Here is a 16,869-nt window from a genome sequence, read left to right as displayed (position 1 = left end):
ACCTCTTGCTCCTCCCTAGAGCCAACTGAACTTATGGATCAGGACCTGGAATATTCAGCGTCATTCTTCTGTCAAACCCATCACTGCCCCTTGGCAAGATGTCTCCTGATATTCAGTTTGGTAAAGCCATGTTGCCCAGTGCCAACTGAAGTCCTGACCTATCCTCAACCCTTTCTGGTTTGGATCAGCTCCTTCAAATAGCTGCTCTCAACCCTGCCTTCACACGAGATTGCATGGAGAGGAGCCGCATACACCTGCTAACCCATCACATGAAGAGGACTGCTGGCCCAGTAGCTGCAGCTCAGCCTGCAAGTAAGCACCAAAGAGCAAAGGAGGCATTATTATCACTTTCTTCAAAAAGGTTCCCAGTAATACTCTTACAGATGGCAAAGATGTTCAGGTCTGCCTGGAGGACCTGTTCTCGGGCCTGGAGACCTTGCCCCTGGTTCTCAGAGGAATACTGCACTGTTGCAGCTACAGCAAAGAACGGCAACCACTCTGCACATGCCAAGAGGCACTCTTACTCATCTGTTTCAGGGTGAGGTGTGGTATTCAAAGCAGGCTAAAACAGCGAAGACCTGATTCACATTAAGATTTGACAGTACTTTCCCCAGCAGCTTGCAAAAGCATGGTACATTTGAGGTGTCCATTCATCTCGTCTTTTAGCATTTCTTGATGCTGTTTTGCATCACTGCTACAAAGACCCACTAATATTCCCAATGCTCTGGAAGGTGCTGAACATTACCTTTCGGGCCCATTCCTCTTGTAGCATGCCACATGTTTGTGGGCTTCCTACAGGCACCTGCTTGGACCACTGTGTAAACAGACTGCTGGACTTGATGGGCCTTGGTCTGATCCAGCCTGGCTTTTCTTCAGTTCTTATGTTATGCTTAAAAGCATCCACAGCACGCATCCATGAACTAGAAGCTTCTACTGAGGAAAGAAGCTGTCTCCCTTCCAAATATGTCTAAAACAATATCTATTTATGCAGGACGAAGTGTGGCTGCTCTGAGCTGTATGCACCCAGGGCTCTCGGTTGCTGAGAATAGTACGACAGAATCTCAAAACAAACATCTGCTCTGTATTAACTCTGCTCCGGCGTATGGCTGAAAAAGAGCTTACAGCATATACATGTGAAATGTAAGCGGTACTATCTATCCAGAGCTTTGCAATATAGAAAGTTCTTGGCTCGCTACATACCACCCAGCAACAAAAATTGCATACCATCAGTCTTGTTTGCCAGTATTTTAGAGGGGATGAAGAATGCGCCTAATTGTACATTTTGGGAAATATACATATTTTTTTAATGAAACCAACTTCAAAATCATGTAACTAGTATGTTACTCACTGTAGGAAGGTAGCCCATAAGGCTGCGCAGGTGGTGGATATGCTGTGTAAGTAGCAGCTTGCTGGATTCCTGCACTGTACTGAGTCTGTCCATATGCAGCCATCGTTGGAAAGGATGGAACCGCTACTATATGGGGATAGTGTCTAGAAGAGAAAAAGTAAAAACAAGAGAGGTCTAAGACAAACAGATTATTTTTTTAAAAACAATTTCCATTTGACTCAAGCTACTATGTCTAGTGTCCTGCCAAGTCATGCTTTTAAACCATTGTTCCAAATTACCGTTCTTAAGCTTTCAAAGGAATCGTGGAAGCATCCCAGCTGTGGCATCGGAGTGCTTTAAACTAGCCAGGGTTTTACCCAGTCATAATTTCCTCTAGATTGATTTAGTACAGTGCCAAGGTCATGTAATGCATGTTTGTTAAACACACAGTAATTGCATCAGGAGGGTGACTGGCCAATACATATAGGGAGAAAAAGAAACAGGACAAATCCAAAGTATAATTCTTTGCTGGGCTACATACAAATGCACACCATATGAACTATGGAGGTACACTTAACTGTTGTTTGCTCAGGCAAACAATTGCTTATCAAAGACTGAACTCGCGTAGGGGGGGGAGGGAATACTATTCTGCTGCCAGTTTGCAGCAGGAACTCTGTGCACAACTCTGCTTGGCTAGTATCTGTGGAATCACCCCCCCCCCCGTCTTTCAACTTTTAAAAACAAGTCAGACAAACATTCAGTTAAACGAATGTCCAAAATGCACAGCCCACCAGGAAATACACAGGCAAGTAAATAATGGACTACTTAATGAGTTTTTGCGATAGTGATCGTTTAGAATCCTGACGCGTTAGCAAAAAATGAACCACAATTTGTTCATCCAATTAGACATTACAACAAATTGTGGTTTATTGAACTCTTCCTGACTTGCAATTTCTGTATTGTGTGTCAGTCCAGGGGAAGGGAGCATGTGACGTTGAGGACTGTGGCTGTTCTCAACCAAACTGAAGGTTTATTTGTGAAACCTGGATCCAGCCATTGCTTCTCTCTGCAATTTACCAGCTAATGGCAAACCACTATTTGCAAATTCTAACATCACAAAGGGGTCTTAGCACATGATTTGACACAATGTCTGAGTTGAGCCAGTGTCTGAATTTCAGCTGAGAATTTATTTTGCACGTATCAGATTGCTTTAAATCCAAATCAGAACTTCAGGCACTCATAGTTTGGATTGCAACGTTAACATCAAGAGCTCAAGGTCTACTAAACCTTTTAAAAGATTATTATTTTGTAACAGATTTAAAAAAATGTTTTAGATGCTGTTTACAAAAACAGTGGATGGTAAGTATAACCTTGGAGGCATTTCCTCCAGGGTGACAAAGAAGCTGCAACTGCCTTTTCTGGTAGGGCATCTATCAGGACACAGCTGCCATTAGAAAAAATTTCTCAAAGAGCATGTTTATTCTTAAAAATTATTAATGTGCAAATTTATGCATATTTCCCCACTTATTAAATTGACTTCTTTAAACATGACATCCCTAAAAAAATACTTATTGCTTTCAGCAAGGGGAGACTCAGTCACACATCCATACTTTGTAGAGCAGAGATGAAGAGGACACTGGAGTGCAGTCTTGGTATTGCCTACAAAACAAAAGAGGCACAGTTAAGCACGGTCCAGGAGCACATTCAGCCAGTTCTCTGCCAACTTCACTGGCTCCAGTTGGAGTATCGGATCAGGTTCAAGGTGCTGGTTTTGACTTTTAAAGCCTTACATGGTCTGGGACCTTCGTATCTTCATATCGCCTCTCCTGGTACACCTCCCACAAAGGACATTGTGTTTTCTAGATGCTAATCTGCTGCAGGTCCCTGGCCCTAAGAGTGTGCGGCTGTCCTCAACAAGACCCAGGGCTTTTTTGGCCCTGGCTCCAGCCTGGTGGTAACATCCAGGCCCTGTGGGACTTGAAAGAGTTCCGCAGGGCCTGTAAAACAGAGCTATTCCACCAGTTGAGGACAGCCGTGGATGTCCACAGTAATGGCCTCCCCGCCTCCCCCCTCCGTTTATTTGTGCTGTTGACTTTAGGAGGGGCTGGCCTCTATCTGCTTTAGTGGCGAGCTTGTATTTTTAACGCCATCGAATGTTGTTGTTTTCAGGTTGAAGATGTATGGTTCTAATGGTTTTTAAATGTATTGATTATTTATTGTTTTAATGTTGTAACTCACCCTGAGCCCGGTTTTGCCAGGGAGGGCGAGTCAGAAATCTAATAAACAAACAAATAAACGAGCGTGGTGTAGTGGTTAAGAGCGGTGGTTTGGAGTGGTGGAATCTGATCCGGAGAACCGGGTTTGATTCCCCACTCCTCCACATGAGCCGCGGAGGCTAATCTGGTGAACTGGATTTGTTTCCCTGCTCCTACACATGAAGCCAGCTGGGTGACCTTGGGCTAGTCACACTCTCTCAGCCCCACCTGCCTCACAGGGTATCTGTTGTGGAGAGGGGAAGGGAAGGTGATTGTAAGCCAGTTTGAGTCTCCCTTAAATGGTAGAGAAAGTCGGCATATAAAACCAACTCTTCTTCTTCAAACAAACAAACAAAATAAACAACACCGGCTATGGTAAACTTGGCCACTATCTGCTAACTGTTCCCCAAGATCATTGGGGTGTCAAGCAAAAGCTTGGCAATTCATGCAGTTCTTACAGGACATGGTTTGTCTTCAAGTCCAGTGATTTCATTGGACTCTGGACTGAATGCAATGGGAGTCAATGGCACAAAGGGCCTTAGACTGGGATGTGTTTCAGAGGCTCTTCTATTGGAGGAAGAGCCACTTGAGATGTAGAAAGGCCCCTTCAACTAGAGGAAGGCTTCAAACTTTGCTTAGAAGAGGGGCTGGATAAACTTGGAATAAATAAATATTAAAAGTTAATTTCTAGGCATTATAAAATATAGGGAGAAAGCACTAGGTATTGCATAAGTTCTTGCACAGGTGGAAGTGTGCTAAGTCCATTTATGTTTCCATTTGCACATTACTGGATTCAAGCCATTATCTCCATTTTGTGGAAATGGTGCCGAAGTGGAGATAGAGTGAGTGAATAGCCTAAGGCTGATTAGCAGGCTGCATGTGAAGGAGTAGAGAATTTAATCTGTAGCAGAGATGAGAGCGGAACCAGCATCTTCCCAGATCTCAGCTGGTTAGCCATGGTGCTAGACCAAGTTTCATAAACTTGGATTGGGAGAAAGGGGTGGTTCCACCTTGATCATCATACAATACACCAAAGTAATAGCAATCTAAGCTACTGTATCAGGCATAGCATTCATACAAAGTGCCAGTTAAGGCCAGAAGAAGCCAGAGAGGTGTAGTGGTTAAGAACAGCGGACTCTAATCCGGAGGACCAGATTGGATTCCCTACTTCTGCACATGAAGCCTGCTGGGTGACCTTGGACCAGTCACAGTTCTCTCACAACTCTCTCAGCCCCACCTACCTCACAAGGTGCTTGCTGTGGGACTAGGAAGGGATTATGATTGTAAGCCACTTTGAGACTCCATAAAAGTAGTGAAAAGCGGGGTATACAGACCTACTCTTCTTCTTCAATACATATTTCTGCCAGAGACCCAATACTCGGGTTGTGAAAGGGCCAGAGAACCGACCTTTACACTCAGAAGGGGGCACCTCAGACACTTGCTCTGTGATAAGCAATTTAACAAACACCCAAAGAAAACAGGTGAAAGCTCCTGCTTGTACATTAAGGGAAAAAAAGATCCCTGATGCTAATTTTTTTTGTAGTTTTTCAGAGTACAGCTACTGAACAGGAGACACTCATGGAGAGTGATCCATATTTTCTGTCGCGATGCATCCCATCAGAACCACAGGCTCATCCTCCTTAAGAAGTCGCTGAAAACGAGACAGCTTCTGTTTATTCAGCAATTCATAAGGTGGTGAATTAAACATCTCAGATATGTTTTTATTTAATGAAATATGCAGATGCACAGAAAATATACATCTAAAGGGAACCATCCGATGGGCTCACTTAACATTGGTATTCTATACAGCCCTGTGAGAACATTTTTTTTAATATCCAGTACATATTACTACAGAAGACTTCTGTATTTATTGCTGGGTCTCTCTTAGAAGTTACCCATCTTGCACCTGGCTAAAAGGACAAGTTGCAAACATCCACATTCCTATTGTGATCTCTGCTTATCTCCTGACTGGAACAGCCAGTTTTCAAAGACCCATATACGCTTAAAGTTCACTGGTCCAACACGCACTAGGCTCTGCCACTGAACTATAGCCCTCTACCTTGGAAGAAGAGAAGAGCTGGTTTTTATATTCTATAATGGGCTTTTTAATAGATAGAAACTAACCCATTATTATTCTATCTTTTCAGACAACCTATACACATGCCTGGTTTGATTTAAATTGTTTGTATATGTATTTATTTCTGTAAATGTGTGCAGGCTTAACATGGGTTTTAATTGACCACTGATGAAAACCCAATAGGCCGAAACGCGTCTGGTTTGTCGTTACAGATATCAACCCTAGGAAATGCCATTGTGCTTTACATAGCACTTCAAATAAGATTATATTTTCAGTAAAAAAAATAAAAAAAAATAAAAACCAACCCCTCCTCCTACTATTTTATCCTTATCCCCGCCCCCGGTGAGGTAGGTTAGGCTGAGTGTGTGTGACTGGCCCAAGGTCACCCAGCAAGCTTCCACGGCAGAGTGGTGATTGGAATGATTGGAACCTGGGTCTCCCAGATAATAGTGCAACTCTCTAACCATCACTCCACATTGGCTTTCTAGTATGCAAAGAAAAGAAAGGAGAAGGAAGGCTGGTCTTGGTGGTCTCATGGCAGCTTGCAAACTTTGATATTCTCATAAAACATACTATAAATATGTACTTTTACATACAGGTTCTGTTTTCAGGCAAAATGCTAATATTTCCACAGGTGCATTCTGAGTAAACCCACCTTTGCCAACATGACGGGTGTTAGAGGTGCAACAGAGGAACTAAACTTATTTTAACTTTTCCTTTCCTAGTTCAAGAATAGTGGGTTGGGATTTGCAGTAGGAAGAAGAAATGGGTGAAGAAAAAACTATTCACCTTACTCCTTTTAGCCATTGGTTTTCACTTTGGCTATTCTTATCAATGTGCTCTGGCCAGTTTAAACCATAACAAAGCATGCAAGGACAAACCCAGTTCACACCCTCCTCACCAACCCGAAGGTACCTGCCAATGGTACAATTTGCAAGGCTCAGTTTTTAAAAAGAGTGAAAAGATTGATTTCTTCCATACAAAAAGAAGTTGTTTACATGAAGGTGAAAAGCCTTCCCACATCCCTTTACACTGGTGAAAGTGGGGTGGGAGGGAAACCGGAAGCTCCTTCTCCCCCACATTATAGTTCCTAGAGAAAAAGCGCTTTATAAGGTGTGTTCCCCAGATGTAAGTCTGACTGCGAGTCCGGTCGTACACCTGTTGGGCATATCATGTCATTGGCCCTATGATTCTGCCTCAAAGAAAACGACGCAGGTGAACTGAGGCTCTCTTTTCTAGAACTATATATCCCTTTAAAGCCGTGATCTCTGAAAATCTGCAGTACTTTGATTTTCAGAATTTTCTCTTCTGTCTGCAAGCGAATGAAACTGTAGATTTCTGGCAGGTCAATGCTATTTCCTCTGGAATGAAAGCTACAGAAGACAAAAAATATTAGGCAGCTTTCATATACAGGAAGAAATTTGGATTCACATGTTATAAAGATTTGATCAGTAATAAGATAACTTCCTATGATGACATTTGAGCGCAAAGTGATGACAGAGTCTGTATTTCAATATTTGCAAGTGAAAAGCTTCTTTATAGCTCAGATAAGAAAACCCCAAAAGGGTAAAAACTAGCTATGATCTTAAGCCCTACTTCTGCTCTCCAATGTAGATTGCATACCTTTGGTACTAGCAGTTTCCACTCACTGAAGATCAACATGTTCCAGTGGGCCAAAAAGCATCTAGCACTGGGGGAAATTGCTGCATTTTACTGTGAAAAGGCAAGATCCACTCGCAAACGGTCATTAAAGTGCATTAAAAGTGGACTGAAAATGAATTATTCAGCATGTGTGAAAGGACCCTTAGAGTAAAGGATCCCCTTTTACTGCAGAGCCACCCCTACACACTGACCGTTCTGTCATTCTACCATATACGACTAGGCCACCCTGTTCTTTGGGTCCTACTGAAAATCCTAAAGCGAGGGCCTTTGGTGGCAGCAAAAATAAGGAAGGAAGCAGCATAACACCCGTCTCCTCAGAAAACTACGGAGAGGTGCCTTTACAGAGGTTACATATAAAGGGTCACACACAGAAAGGCCCACTTTTCACGGAAGATTTTGATGCTCTCTTGCCGCGGAGCAAAAAAAAAAAGCGATTTAAATTTATTTTTCATGGGCGCGATTTAAATTCATGTTTTCATATCCCCGTCAATCCAGAAGTAGTTTTGGTTTTTCATGGGAACAAAGCAAGCCGTATTCTACAACGGTTTGGTCTGTCGCCTTCTGAAAAGCTCATGGTTTATGCCCGCCCCCAACTCCGCCCCAACTCCACCCACCGGATTACCCAGTGCAGTTCACCTCTTTGGACACAGCCCCAGCCAAAAAAAACCACCAGTCCCTCTGGTTTCCTTATATACTTTTTCTATTTACCATGCTCCCTGTTCCCCCCCCCCTGTACTTGGCCACGCCCCCCCTTTCCCAGACTTTGACAGACGGTCATCATTGTGCCCCCCCCCCCATAGAGCTCCGGCTATTCATTGCCAGGAACTTCCATCCAGATAGAGAAGGGAGACCCAGAGCAGACTGGCTGCCCCTCTTCAGAAGGGTGACGGGAGTTTTGGCTTGGATTTGCCGCTCTCAGGATGCCCCTCCCCAACACACACACACAGGATTGCACCAGCAGGAAGGAGACCCAGAGCAGACTGGCTGCCCCACTTCAGAAAGGTGATGGGAGTTTTGGCTTGGATTTGCTGTTCTCAGGATGCCCCCCCAAAAACACACACACACAGGATCGCACTGGCAGGAGGGAGACCCAGAGCAGACTGGCTGCCCCTCTTCAGAAGGGTGACGGGAGTTTTTGCTTGGATTTGCAGGAGGGAGATCTGTCCTGCCTTGGAGGGAGGCTGTCCCCCGGGCTTGAAACTCTCCCAGCCAATCGCAGTTCATAGGGGAGGAGAAATTAGCTGACATGGGCGGGGACAATTGGTCCGAACGCAGGAACGTTTTCATGGAGTGAAAAAACCCCGCGTAGCAACCACAAAGAACGGACCAACACAGGTTTGAGAAGAAGTGGAGTTGACGCAGTTTTTCTGCTAAAGCTTGAAGGGTTCATGAATAATCAAAAATTTGCCACGGGCCAAAACAAAGGTGAAACCGTGCCAAACCTCCATGAAAAAATGACCAAAGAAAAATGTTCCATGGAGCTTCTCTCATGGAACAGACTTGCCCTGCTGCAGTCCCCTTCACTACTGAAGAACAGCATTTGGGGGCTGGAGGGCCAAAACAGAGAGCCTGGGGTGCAATGTAGGGGCAGAGAAAAGCTGGTGAAAAAACACCCCTTTCTTGCATGACTGACCGGCTTTGGATCACACGGACAATTGAAACTGCCTTATACTGAATCAGACCCTTGGTCCATCAAGCCAGTATTATTTTCTCAGGCTGGCTTTCCAGGGTCTCAGGCAGGGGTCTTTCACATCACCTACTGCCAGATCTTTTAACTGGAGATGCCGGGAATTGAAACTGGGACCTTCAGCATGCAAGCAGCTGCTCTACCACTGAGCTACAGCCCCTCCCCTAGAGGATCCAATCCTATATTTTCTTACAAAGCAAAAATTAAATACCATTTTCATGTCTGAGAGCCAGATTTGAGAGTAGCACTTTAAAGACCCACAAGGTATCCAGGGTATAAGCTTTTGAGAGTCAAAGCTCCCTTTGCCAGATACCAAACTTGAAAGAGACCACTATCATCCCTGAAAAATCTTAGCATATTTGCTAGGAAAACAAATTCCCTTTAGCCTACATCTTCTAACTAAACACATTTCGGATTGGGAAGGAAAAACCTGCCTGAGAGGTTTTAAATTCCAGATGTACCACCTTCTGGTTAATTCTCTCATGCTCTGACCTGGATGGCCCAGGCTAGCCTGATCTCATCAGATCTCAGAAGCTAAGCAGAGTCATCCCTGGTTAGTATTTGGATGGGAGACCACCAAGGAATACCAGGGTTGCTGTGCAGAGGAAGGCACTGGCAAACCACCTCTGTTAGTCTCTTGCCTTGAAAACCCCAAAAGGGGTTGCCATAAGTCGGCTGCGACTTGATGGCACTTTACACACACACACACACACTTTCTCTCACCCACACTCATGCTATACTGAACCAAATTTGTACTGATCTACTTTGTATGTTATGAATCTCTGCTGCACCGTGGGAAACAGATAAAGACTTCTGAAAACCTCACAGATCCAAAAGCAATTTTACTACTATAAAATTTGCTTTCATGTCCATGGAGAATTTTTAAAACGTTGAAGCTTTATGTTTTTTGGAGGAAAGAATTATAATGATCATATAATCCTAGTTATCTTTTGAAAGAATCCTCCTTTTATCACTACAGCTTACCATTTTTCTACACACAAATCTCTCTGAGAAATCACAGCAGTTGCATACTTACCGCCCCACTGTCATCTTAAATTTGTAGAAAAAAGATATACAAAATATTTAGAAGATGCCTATTTATGGTTATGGAAAATAAGGGAAAAAAAGGAAAAAGTCACTGTCAAGTTTCAGTATTTTTTTTTATAGAAGGACACAATCCAGTCAAAACACTTTAATCAATTTCAATGGAAGATCTGGGTATGTGCTTAAATCTCTCCCACTGAAATTAATGGTCTTTAAATCTGACTGGATGAAATTGAAGCTCTTGGAGACATCAGAGAAAAATAATCTATGCTTAAATAAATAAGACAAGTTGGTTGCAACTAATTGGGGATAAAGCCCATGATTAGTTGATTGGATTGCTCGAGTCCTTGTTTTAATGAGATCACCAACATGTGAATATTATAGCGCCGAGCCTTCTTAGAGATTAGTGATTTTAAAAGATTATTTAGCAAACCAGTGGTAGCAGTCAGGAGCTCCCTACCCCTGGGCCTACGGCCAAGCCAACAAACCAAGAGTCTTTCCAAAAGCTGCCTTTGGGTATCCTTTGGGGAAGGGAAGGCAGGGGGTAAATAAGATAAGATTGTATATATAACTGCAACAGTAACCCGTACTGAAGTTCACTTGAACCATGCTGAAGGCACCCATCTGTCTCGTGCATTTATTTATCTACTTCATTTATATCCCACCTTTCTCCCCAGTGAGGACCCAAAAGTGGCTTACATCATTCTCTTCTCCTCCATTTAATCCTCACAACAACCCTGTGAGGTAGGTTAAGCTGAGAATGTTACTGGCCCAAGGTCACGCAGTGAGCTTCCATGGCAGAGGAGGGATTCATAGCGGGGTCGCTCAGATCCTATTCTCATTCTTTAACCACCACATCACAACTGACTCTCAGGCATTCACTCCCTTTGCTGCTGACACACAACTAGGATTAAAGGTTCATCACTAGCAAAATGGAAGGAAAGAACTGGAGAAAACGCTCAATTAATTTAATAACCACATTTGTGTCCCATTATCTCTTTAAGGAGAGCAAGGCATATGAACATATGAAAATGCCGTATATGGAGGCAGACCATGGGTTCATCCAGTCCAGTAGTAGGTAGTTTGATTGGTGGTAGTTCAGAGATTTTTGAAGTGGACATGCTGGGGATTGAACCTGGGAATTGCCAAGTACATGCTTGACAAACACAAGAACCCAGGTTCAAATGCCAACATCTCCAAAATGAAGAAGAGGGCCTCATGCTACAAGACCAGGAAAGATCTCTGCTTGCCACTTTGAAGAACCATTGCTTGCTGTAAATCAGCATGCTCGCAGGCTTCTCTCATTTTATTTATTCCCTATATTTGTTAATACTTGGAAGGGAAGGCAGCATGGTATAGCCCGATCTCGCCAGATCTCGGAAGCTAAGCAGGGTCAGTCATGGTTAGTATTTGGATGGGAGACCACCAAGGAATACCAGGGTTGCTGTGCAGAGGAAGGCACTGACAAAACACCTCTGTCATTCTCTTGCCTTGAAAACCCCATAAGGGGTTGCCATGAGTCGGCTGCGACTTGACAGCACTTAACACACACACACATTTCTTAGACTTACAGATCTCCAAATGCTAACTATAAAATATTGTACAAAATGGTATGAAATAGCTGCCCTATCAATAATATATCTGTTTATTCAACATGGAAGTTCCACCAAGACACCAGCCACTAAGGATCCAGCTCTTCTAACAGGTCAGTTTAGACTAACCTTGGTATATTTGATCTGTGAGATTTGACAACACATGGGAAGGCCAAGACAAAAGGGAGCTGGTTTTCTGCCAACTGTCTTTACACTTTCCTGCATGTGATGAATAAACTATTCCACAACTATTTTCATAATCCAGTACTGCCAATGTAGGGCTTATAGTAAAGGAAAGAAGGATACAGAATAGGACTGAAATTGCAACGACAGATTATCTCAGACACCTAACCTATTAGAGGGCACAGTCTACCCACCTGTTTACTAATGGAAGGATTGGCCAGATGCATTTCCCAGTCTGCTGGCTCAGTGTGTATGTGTTAAGTGATGTCAGCTCACTTCCGATTCATGGCGACCCTATGAATCAATGTCCTCCAAAGTGTCCTATCCTTAACAGCCTTGCTCAGATCTTACAAATTGAGGTCATTGACTTCCTTTATGGAGTCAACCCATCTCTTGTTGGGTCTTCCTCTTTTCCTGCTGCCTTCAACTTTTCCAAGCATGATTCAACCGTACTGAGCCAGCATGATTGCAAGCAGACAACTATGCTTGCAATCATGCTGGCTCAGTACGGTTGAATTTTTAAAGCCACAGAAAGGATCAATCCCATGGTTTGTTCTACACTGTAAATGCCTTACAAAGGCATTGCTGGTTAGTTAATAAGCCAGTGCTGCTGCTTCTCAAACATGAAGGTTGTTGGTTCCACAGAAAACAATAACTGGAATCGGACTAACAAGAACTAGTTAAGTTGCATCATTTGCCAATAATTTTAAAAACAGATTCAAAACATTCCTTCTCCTTTCACTTGGAGAGTGAAAAAGACTGGAGGGTGGGAGAGAGAAGATGGGAATGGGGGAAAAGGCAGATAAGTTTCCATCCCCTAACCTCAACCGCCAAAAGAATGTGTCCTTAGTACCTGCCAAGTATGAAACTTCAGACCACAGAAGAGTGAGAGTGAGTGTGGTTAACAAATGCTCAGCAATGATTCGCAACAGAGTCAGCATCTGTTTTCTGGGTGTACTCTTTAAATGCACGGGGGTCCCCACTCCTGACATGTAAATAATTAGCAGTATTAGCACAATCATGCAATATTTAACAGATGCAAACAGGGATATCCTTGAGTCCTCTGTCCTCAATCCAAAGATCATTGACCCAGTCATTAAATGCAGGGTCTTCTCCTGCTGACCATAACCTTTCCCCCAAATAATTGTAAGAATATTAACCTCACACTGGACCAGGTTGTATTTATTACAGAAGTGCCAAAATTCAAACACATTCAGCAACTTTTAAAACTCAGAAAGGAAGATATGGCTGGTGGTAGCAGAAACACCATGTTATGAGCACATGCGTGTATTTATTTATACACAGATCACAATCCATGGATGCATCCAACCCCAACTCAGAGATTTAACTCTTACAGACAGGGGATGACGACTGAAAGACAGAGGGAAAAGAGTTATGGCCTCTACTGGAAGCAAGTACACTTAGTATATACACATGCTATCAGGTTTTAAAATGTATTTTTACCATCTTCTCCAAAGGTAAATTAAGGACAGTGTGGTGCAGTGGTTAGAGTGTCAGACTAGGATCTGGGAGCCCTTAGTTTGAACCCTCACTCTGCCATGGAAGCTTGCTGGGTGAACTTGGAACCGTCACTCTCTCTTCTTAGCCCACCTTAGCTCACTGGGTTGTGAGGATAAAATATAGGAGAGGAGACAAAGCAAGCTGCTTTGGCTCCACATTGAGGAGAAAGTTGGAGTATAAATGAATAAATAAATTGCCGAGACAGGTTCTGAAAGAATAAGTACTGCCCCCATGCAAATGTGTCAATTAGACCATATACATTAGTGAATCCTAGGGCTCTATAGGTGAACAAAAGCATTTTACATACATATTTCCTTTCTAAGGTTCAGATATAAGAGATCAAGAAATCTATGAGCCAATGGAGGTAAGGCAGCAGGGAAGAAAAGACAACAGTCTGCAATCAAAGGCAGATTTCGGAAAATTCCTCTGTCTGACAGGCTCTACCCTTGTGACAATAATTGTATAGAAACAGTTGCTCACGTTTTATTATATTGCAGTTTCTATACAGAATCTCGTAATGAACTTACTAAGCCCCCTGTTGGTAAACAGACTGAATGTCTCAGATTCTTTTAACGTTCTCTATTTATTGAACAATCGTTCGCCCCAAATATTGGTGACGGTGGCAGAGTTTTTAAAGTTTGTTTTAAAAGCCCGCCAAACAGCTAATCAGATGGCAGTATCAACAAACTGTACTTCTCAATGTAACCGCCTTTTAACCATATTATAAAGGGCACCTTTTAACTTTTCCATTCCTTTTGTAACCTTTTGAATTGTGTTTGTATGCCACTAAAAGAATGATGATCATGATGATGATAACAGCCTGCAATATCAATGGTCAGATCCATATCTAAATCCTGCAGTCAAGCAGGTCTACACATTGCTCTTATCAGGCTCACTACCACAAACTGTTCTGATATCACAGACATCTCCATCTTTGGACATATTCTGCCCCCAAAGATGTGAACAAACAAAAATTTTTTTGAGAAAAATCATACTAATGGTGTATCTTGGGCTGTGGCTCAGTGGTAGAGCATCTGCTTGGCATGCAGAAGGTCCCAGGTTCAATCCCCGGCATCTCCAGTTAAAGGGACTAGGCAAGTAGGTGATGTGAAAGACCCCTGCCTGAGACCCTGGAGAGCTGCTGCTGGTCTGAATAGACAATATTGAGGAAATGCAGTCAGGTTGGCCTGGGAGGGGGAGTAAACCCAGGGCCTCATACGTCCCAAGTCCATACTCCATCAGTAGGCTATAGACCTTCCAAAATTGTTTTTTTAAACCACTGAAAATCATCACTAGTAAAACAATTACCAGGAAATAATTAGATTTGCTCAATGCGTTAAGAAAACAGACACACACCCCGAAACCCATAATTCACACAAACTTAGACCTTGCCTGCCTTCCCAAGCTAGACACACACACCCCGACAGAAAGGCACCTGAAGTTAACCAACTATGACCAAGAACGGCCGGCTTACCTTCTATGTCATCTGGAACCGTGGCATAAGTGTTAGAAAGGTTAAGCTTCAGACTGTCAGGTTGTTCTCTATTTACAGTCACGCTGGGTGACGTCACGAGATCTAGCATTTCCTTATACCTGGAGGAAAAAAGAAAGAAGAAAAAAGAAACCCAGTTAATTTATTCATTAATTATGCACCCTCACTAATGATTCCACCTTTTTTTCCCTAGGAGTATAAATATTAAAGCTGATTACCTAAACCCAGGCTTCATATAAATTCCACATAAACAACATTTGCGAGAAAAGTTTTTGTCAAAGGGAAAATACGGAATTAAAAATAAAGCACTCGCTTCCCTTGGAGATTATACCCATCTGATTAAAATCCCCCCTCCCATCCTGGATTTTGCTGTCAGAACATTAAATTCATGTATCTCTTAAATGCCATCAATGGCAAACACCACATATTTAATTTTAGCATCACATTCCTAATGTGCATAGGGTCATGAAAGAAGCGTGTGTGAGAGAAAAATCTGCAGAAGGAATGGTGGTCAAAAGCTCTGGACAGCATTAAAGTGTTGTAGAAGATTTAAAAGGTTTTACATAGGATTTTGGGGGGCATCAAGTTGCAACCAATTTAGGACAACCCCATAGGGTTTTCAAAGCAAGAGATGTTCAGAGGTGGTTTGCCGTTGCCTGCCTCTGCACAGCCACCCTGGACTTCTTGGCGGTCTCCCATCCAAGTACTAACCAGGGCTTTACTTCCAAGACCTGATGACATCGGGCTAGCCTGGACTATCCAGGTCAGGGTTTATATTGGATAGACCTGAGTTAATCCTTATGGCTGCAATCCTGCCCTTAACTTCAGGATTGCCGCTGAACACATTAGGGCAGGGGCATTGAACTCAATTGTTACGAAGGCCGGATATGACATAAATGTCACTTGGTTGGGCCGAGCCATACCTCGCCAGCCCAGATCGAGAGTTGGGGGAGGCTGTCTCGGCTGGCTTGCAGGCTGGATAAGAGCTCTCAAGGGGCCAGATTAGGCCCCTGTTAAAGATACAAGGCTGTCAGATTAGTTTTGACAAGCAGTCTGTAGATTAAGAGCATCTGAGATGATGCAACTGGCCTGGAAACTCCCTAGAGAGCCTGCAGGGGGTTGGCCTGAACTGGTTAGAGCCAGAGTTATGATGCAAGGTACGGAAACAGCACCATGACTTGGCAAAGTGACCTGATAGGTTCCAGGTGTTGGAACTATGTATAAGTGTATATAAGCCCATGATATTGTAACTCTGTGTTGAAGAGTGCGGGTTGCTATGAGTGGAGAGTGTATAAGGATTGGTATTTCATCTGTGCACTGTAAAATAAACAAGCACTGTTTTCTAGTAGCAAGGAGTTCTGGTGGTGATTTACTGGACCAACTGCCTAATCCGCTGGCACCCGCGACAGGGCTCTGGGCCTAATGATTGACACCCTTGCATGAGGGTCTGTGTCTGAAGACTCCACATTTCTGGGATCAGCCTACATAGAAGAGACATCTAAAGTTACACTGAAGGCATGTACAACTGAACGTGTGATTGAAACAGCACCTTTATCCAGGTATTGGTCCCTGGTTTAATGTGCACAGAGAAGACGCGTTGCCTCTTTCATACAGACAGGTAATCACATGTAAATGCAAGTTACATGCGTGTTCACTGAAATATGATGATGGGCTAGTATGCAGCACTTAATTTACAGAACAAGAGAGCAGAGATTCAAGTTGGCCTGAACAGCACATTCTCCAAACATCTCTGCCCCGATCTTAAAAGTATACTGCGCTATTGCAGTTAATAGCAACGAATGTATTCATGTATTCACACTCTGTGTGTGATAAGAGGCACTCTGTTACTCTTTGTTCTCCAGGTATGGTACTGAAAGTAGATTGAATGGCTGAAACCTAACAGAACTAACAGTAGACTCTATGTAGCCACACACAGACACACTAAATACCACTGCTTTGTCAAATATCCTGTATATTTAAAGAGTTCCGCAGGGCCTGCAAGACAGAGCTTTTTTGCCAGGCCTACTGT

The 16,869-nt window shown here is 43.2% G+C and overlaps 1 protein-coding gene across 1 annotated transcript in view; it reads right to left on the bottom strand.

Moving 5' to 3' along the window:
- The window catches only part of EYA2 (EYA transcriptional coactivator and phosphatase 2), a 100,103-nt gene extending 85,169 nt beyond the window's left edge, over window positions 1-14,934 (bottom strand). Inside the window, exons 1-3 of the mRNA XM_056867454.1 lie at window positions 14,823-14,934; window positions 2,938-2,986; window positions 1,349-1,491 (exon numbers count right to left, since the gene is read on the bottom strand). Coding sequence (XP_056723432.1) covers window positions 1,349-1,491; window positions 2,938-2,986; window positions 14,823-14,931 — 301 coding nt within the window. The 5' untranslated portion in view covers window positions 14,932-14,934. The remainder of the gene's footprint in view (window positions 1-1,348; window positions 1,492-2,937; window positions 2,987-14,822) is intronic.
- Window positions 14,935-16,869: the final 1,935 nt, after the last annotated feature.

The sequence above is a fragment of the Euleptes europaea genome, chromosome 2 (assembly GCF_029931775.1).
Source record: "Euleptes europaea isolate rEulEur1 chromosome 2, rEulEur1.hap1, whole genome shotgun sequence".
NCBI classification, from domain to species: domain Eukaryota; kingdom Metazoa; phylum Chordata; class Lepidosauria; order Squamata; family Sphaerodactylidae; genus Euleptes; species Euleptes europaea.
Note: the sequence above shows the minus strand (reverse complement) of the source record. Positions and strands in the feature narration are given on the sequence as shown.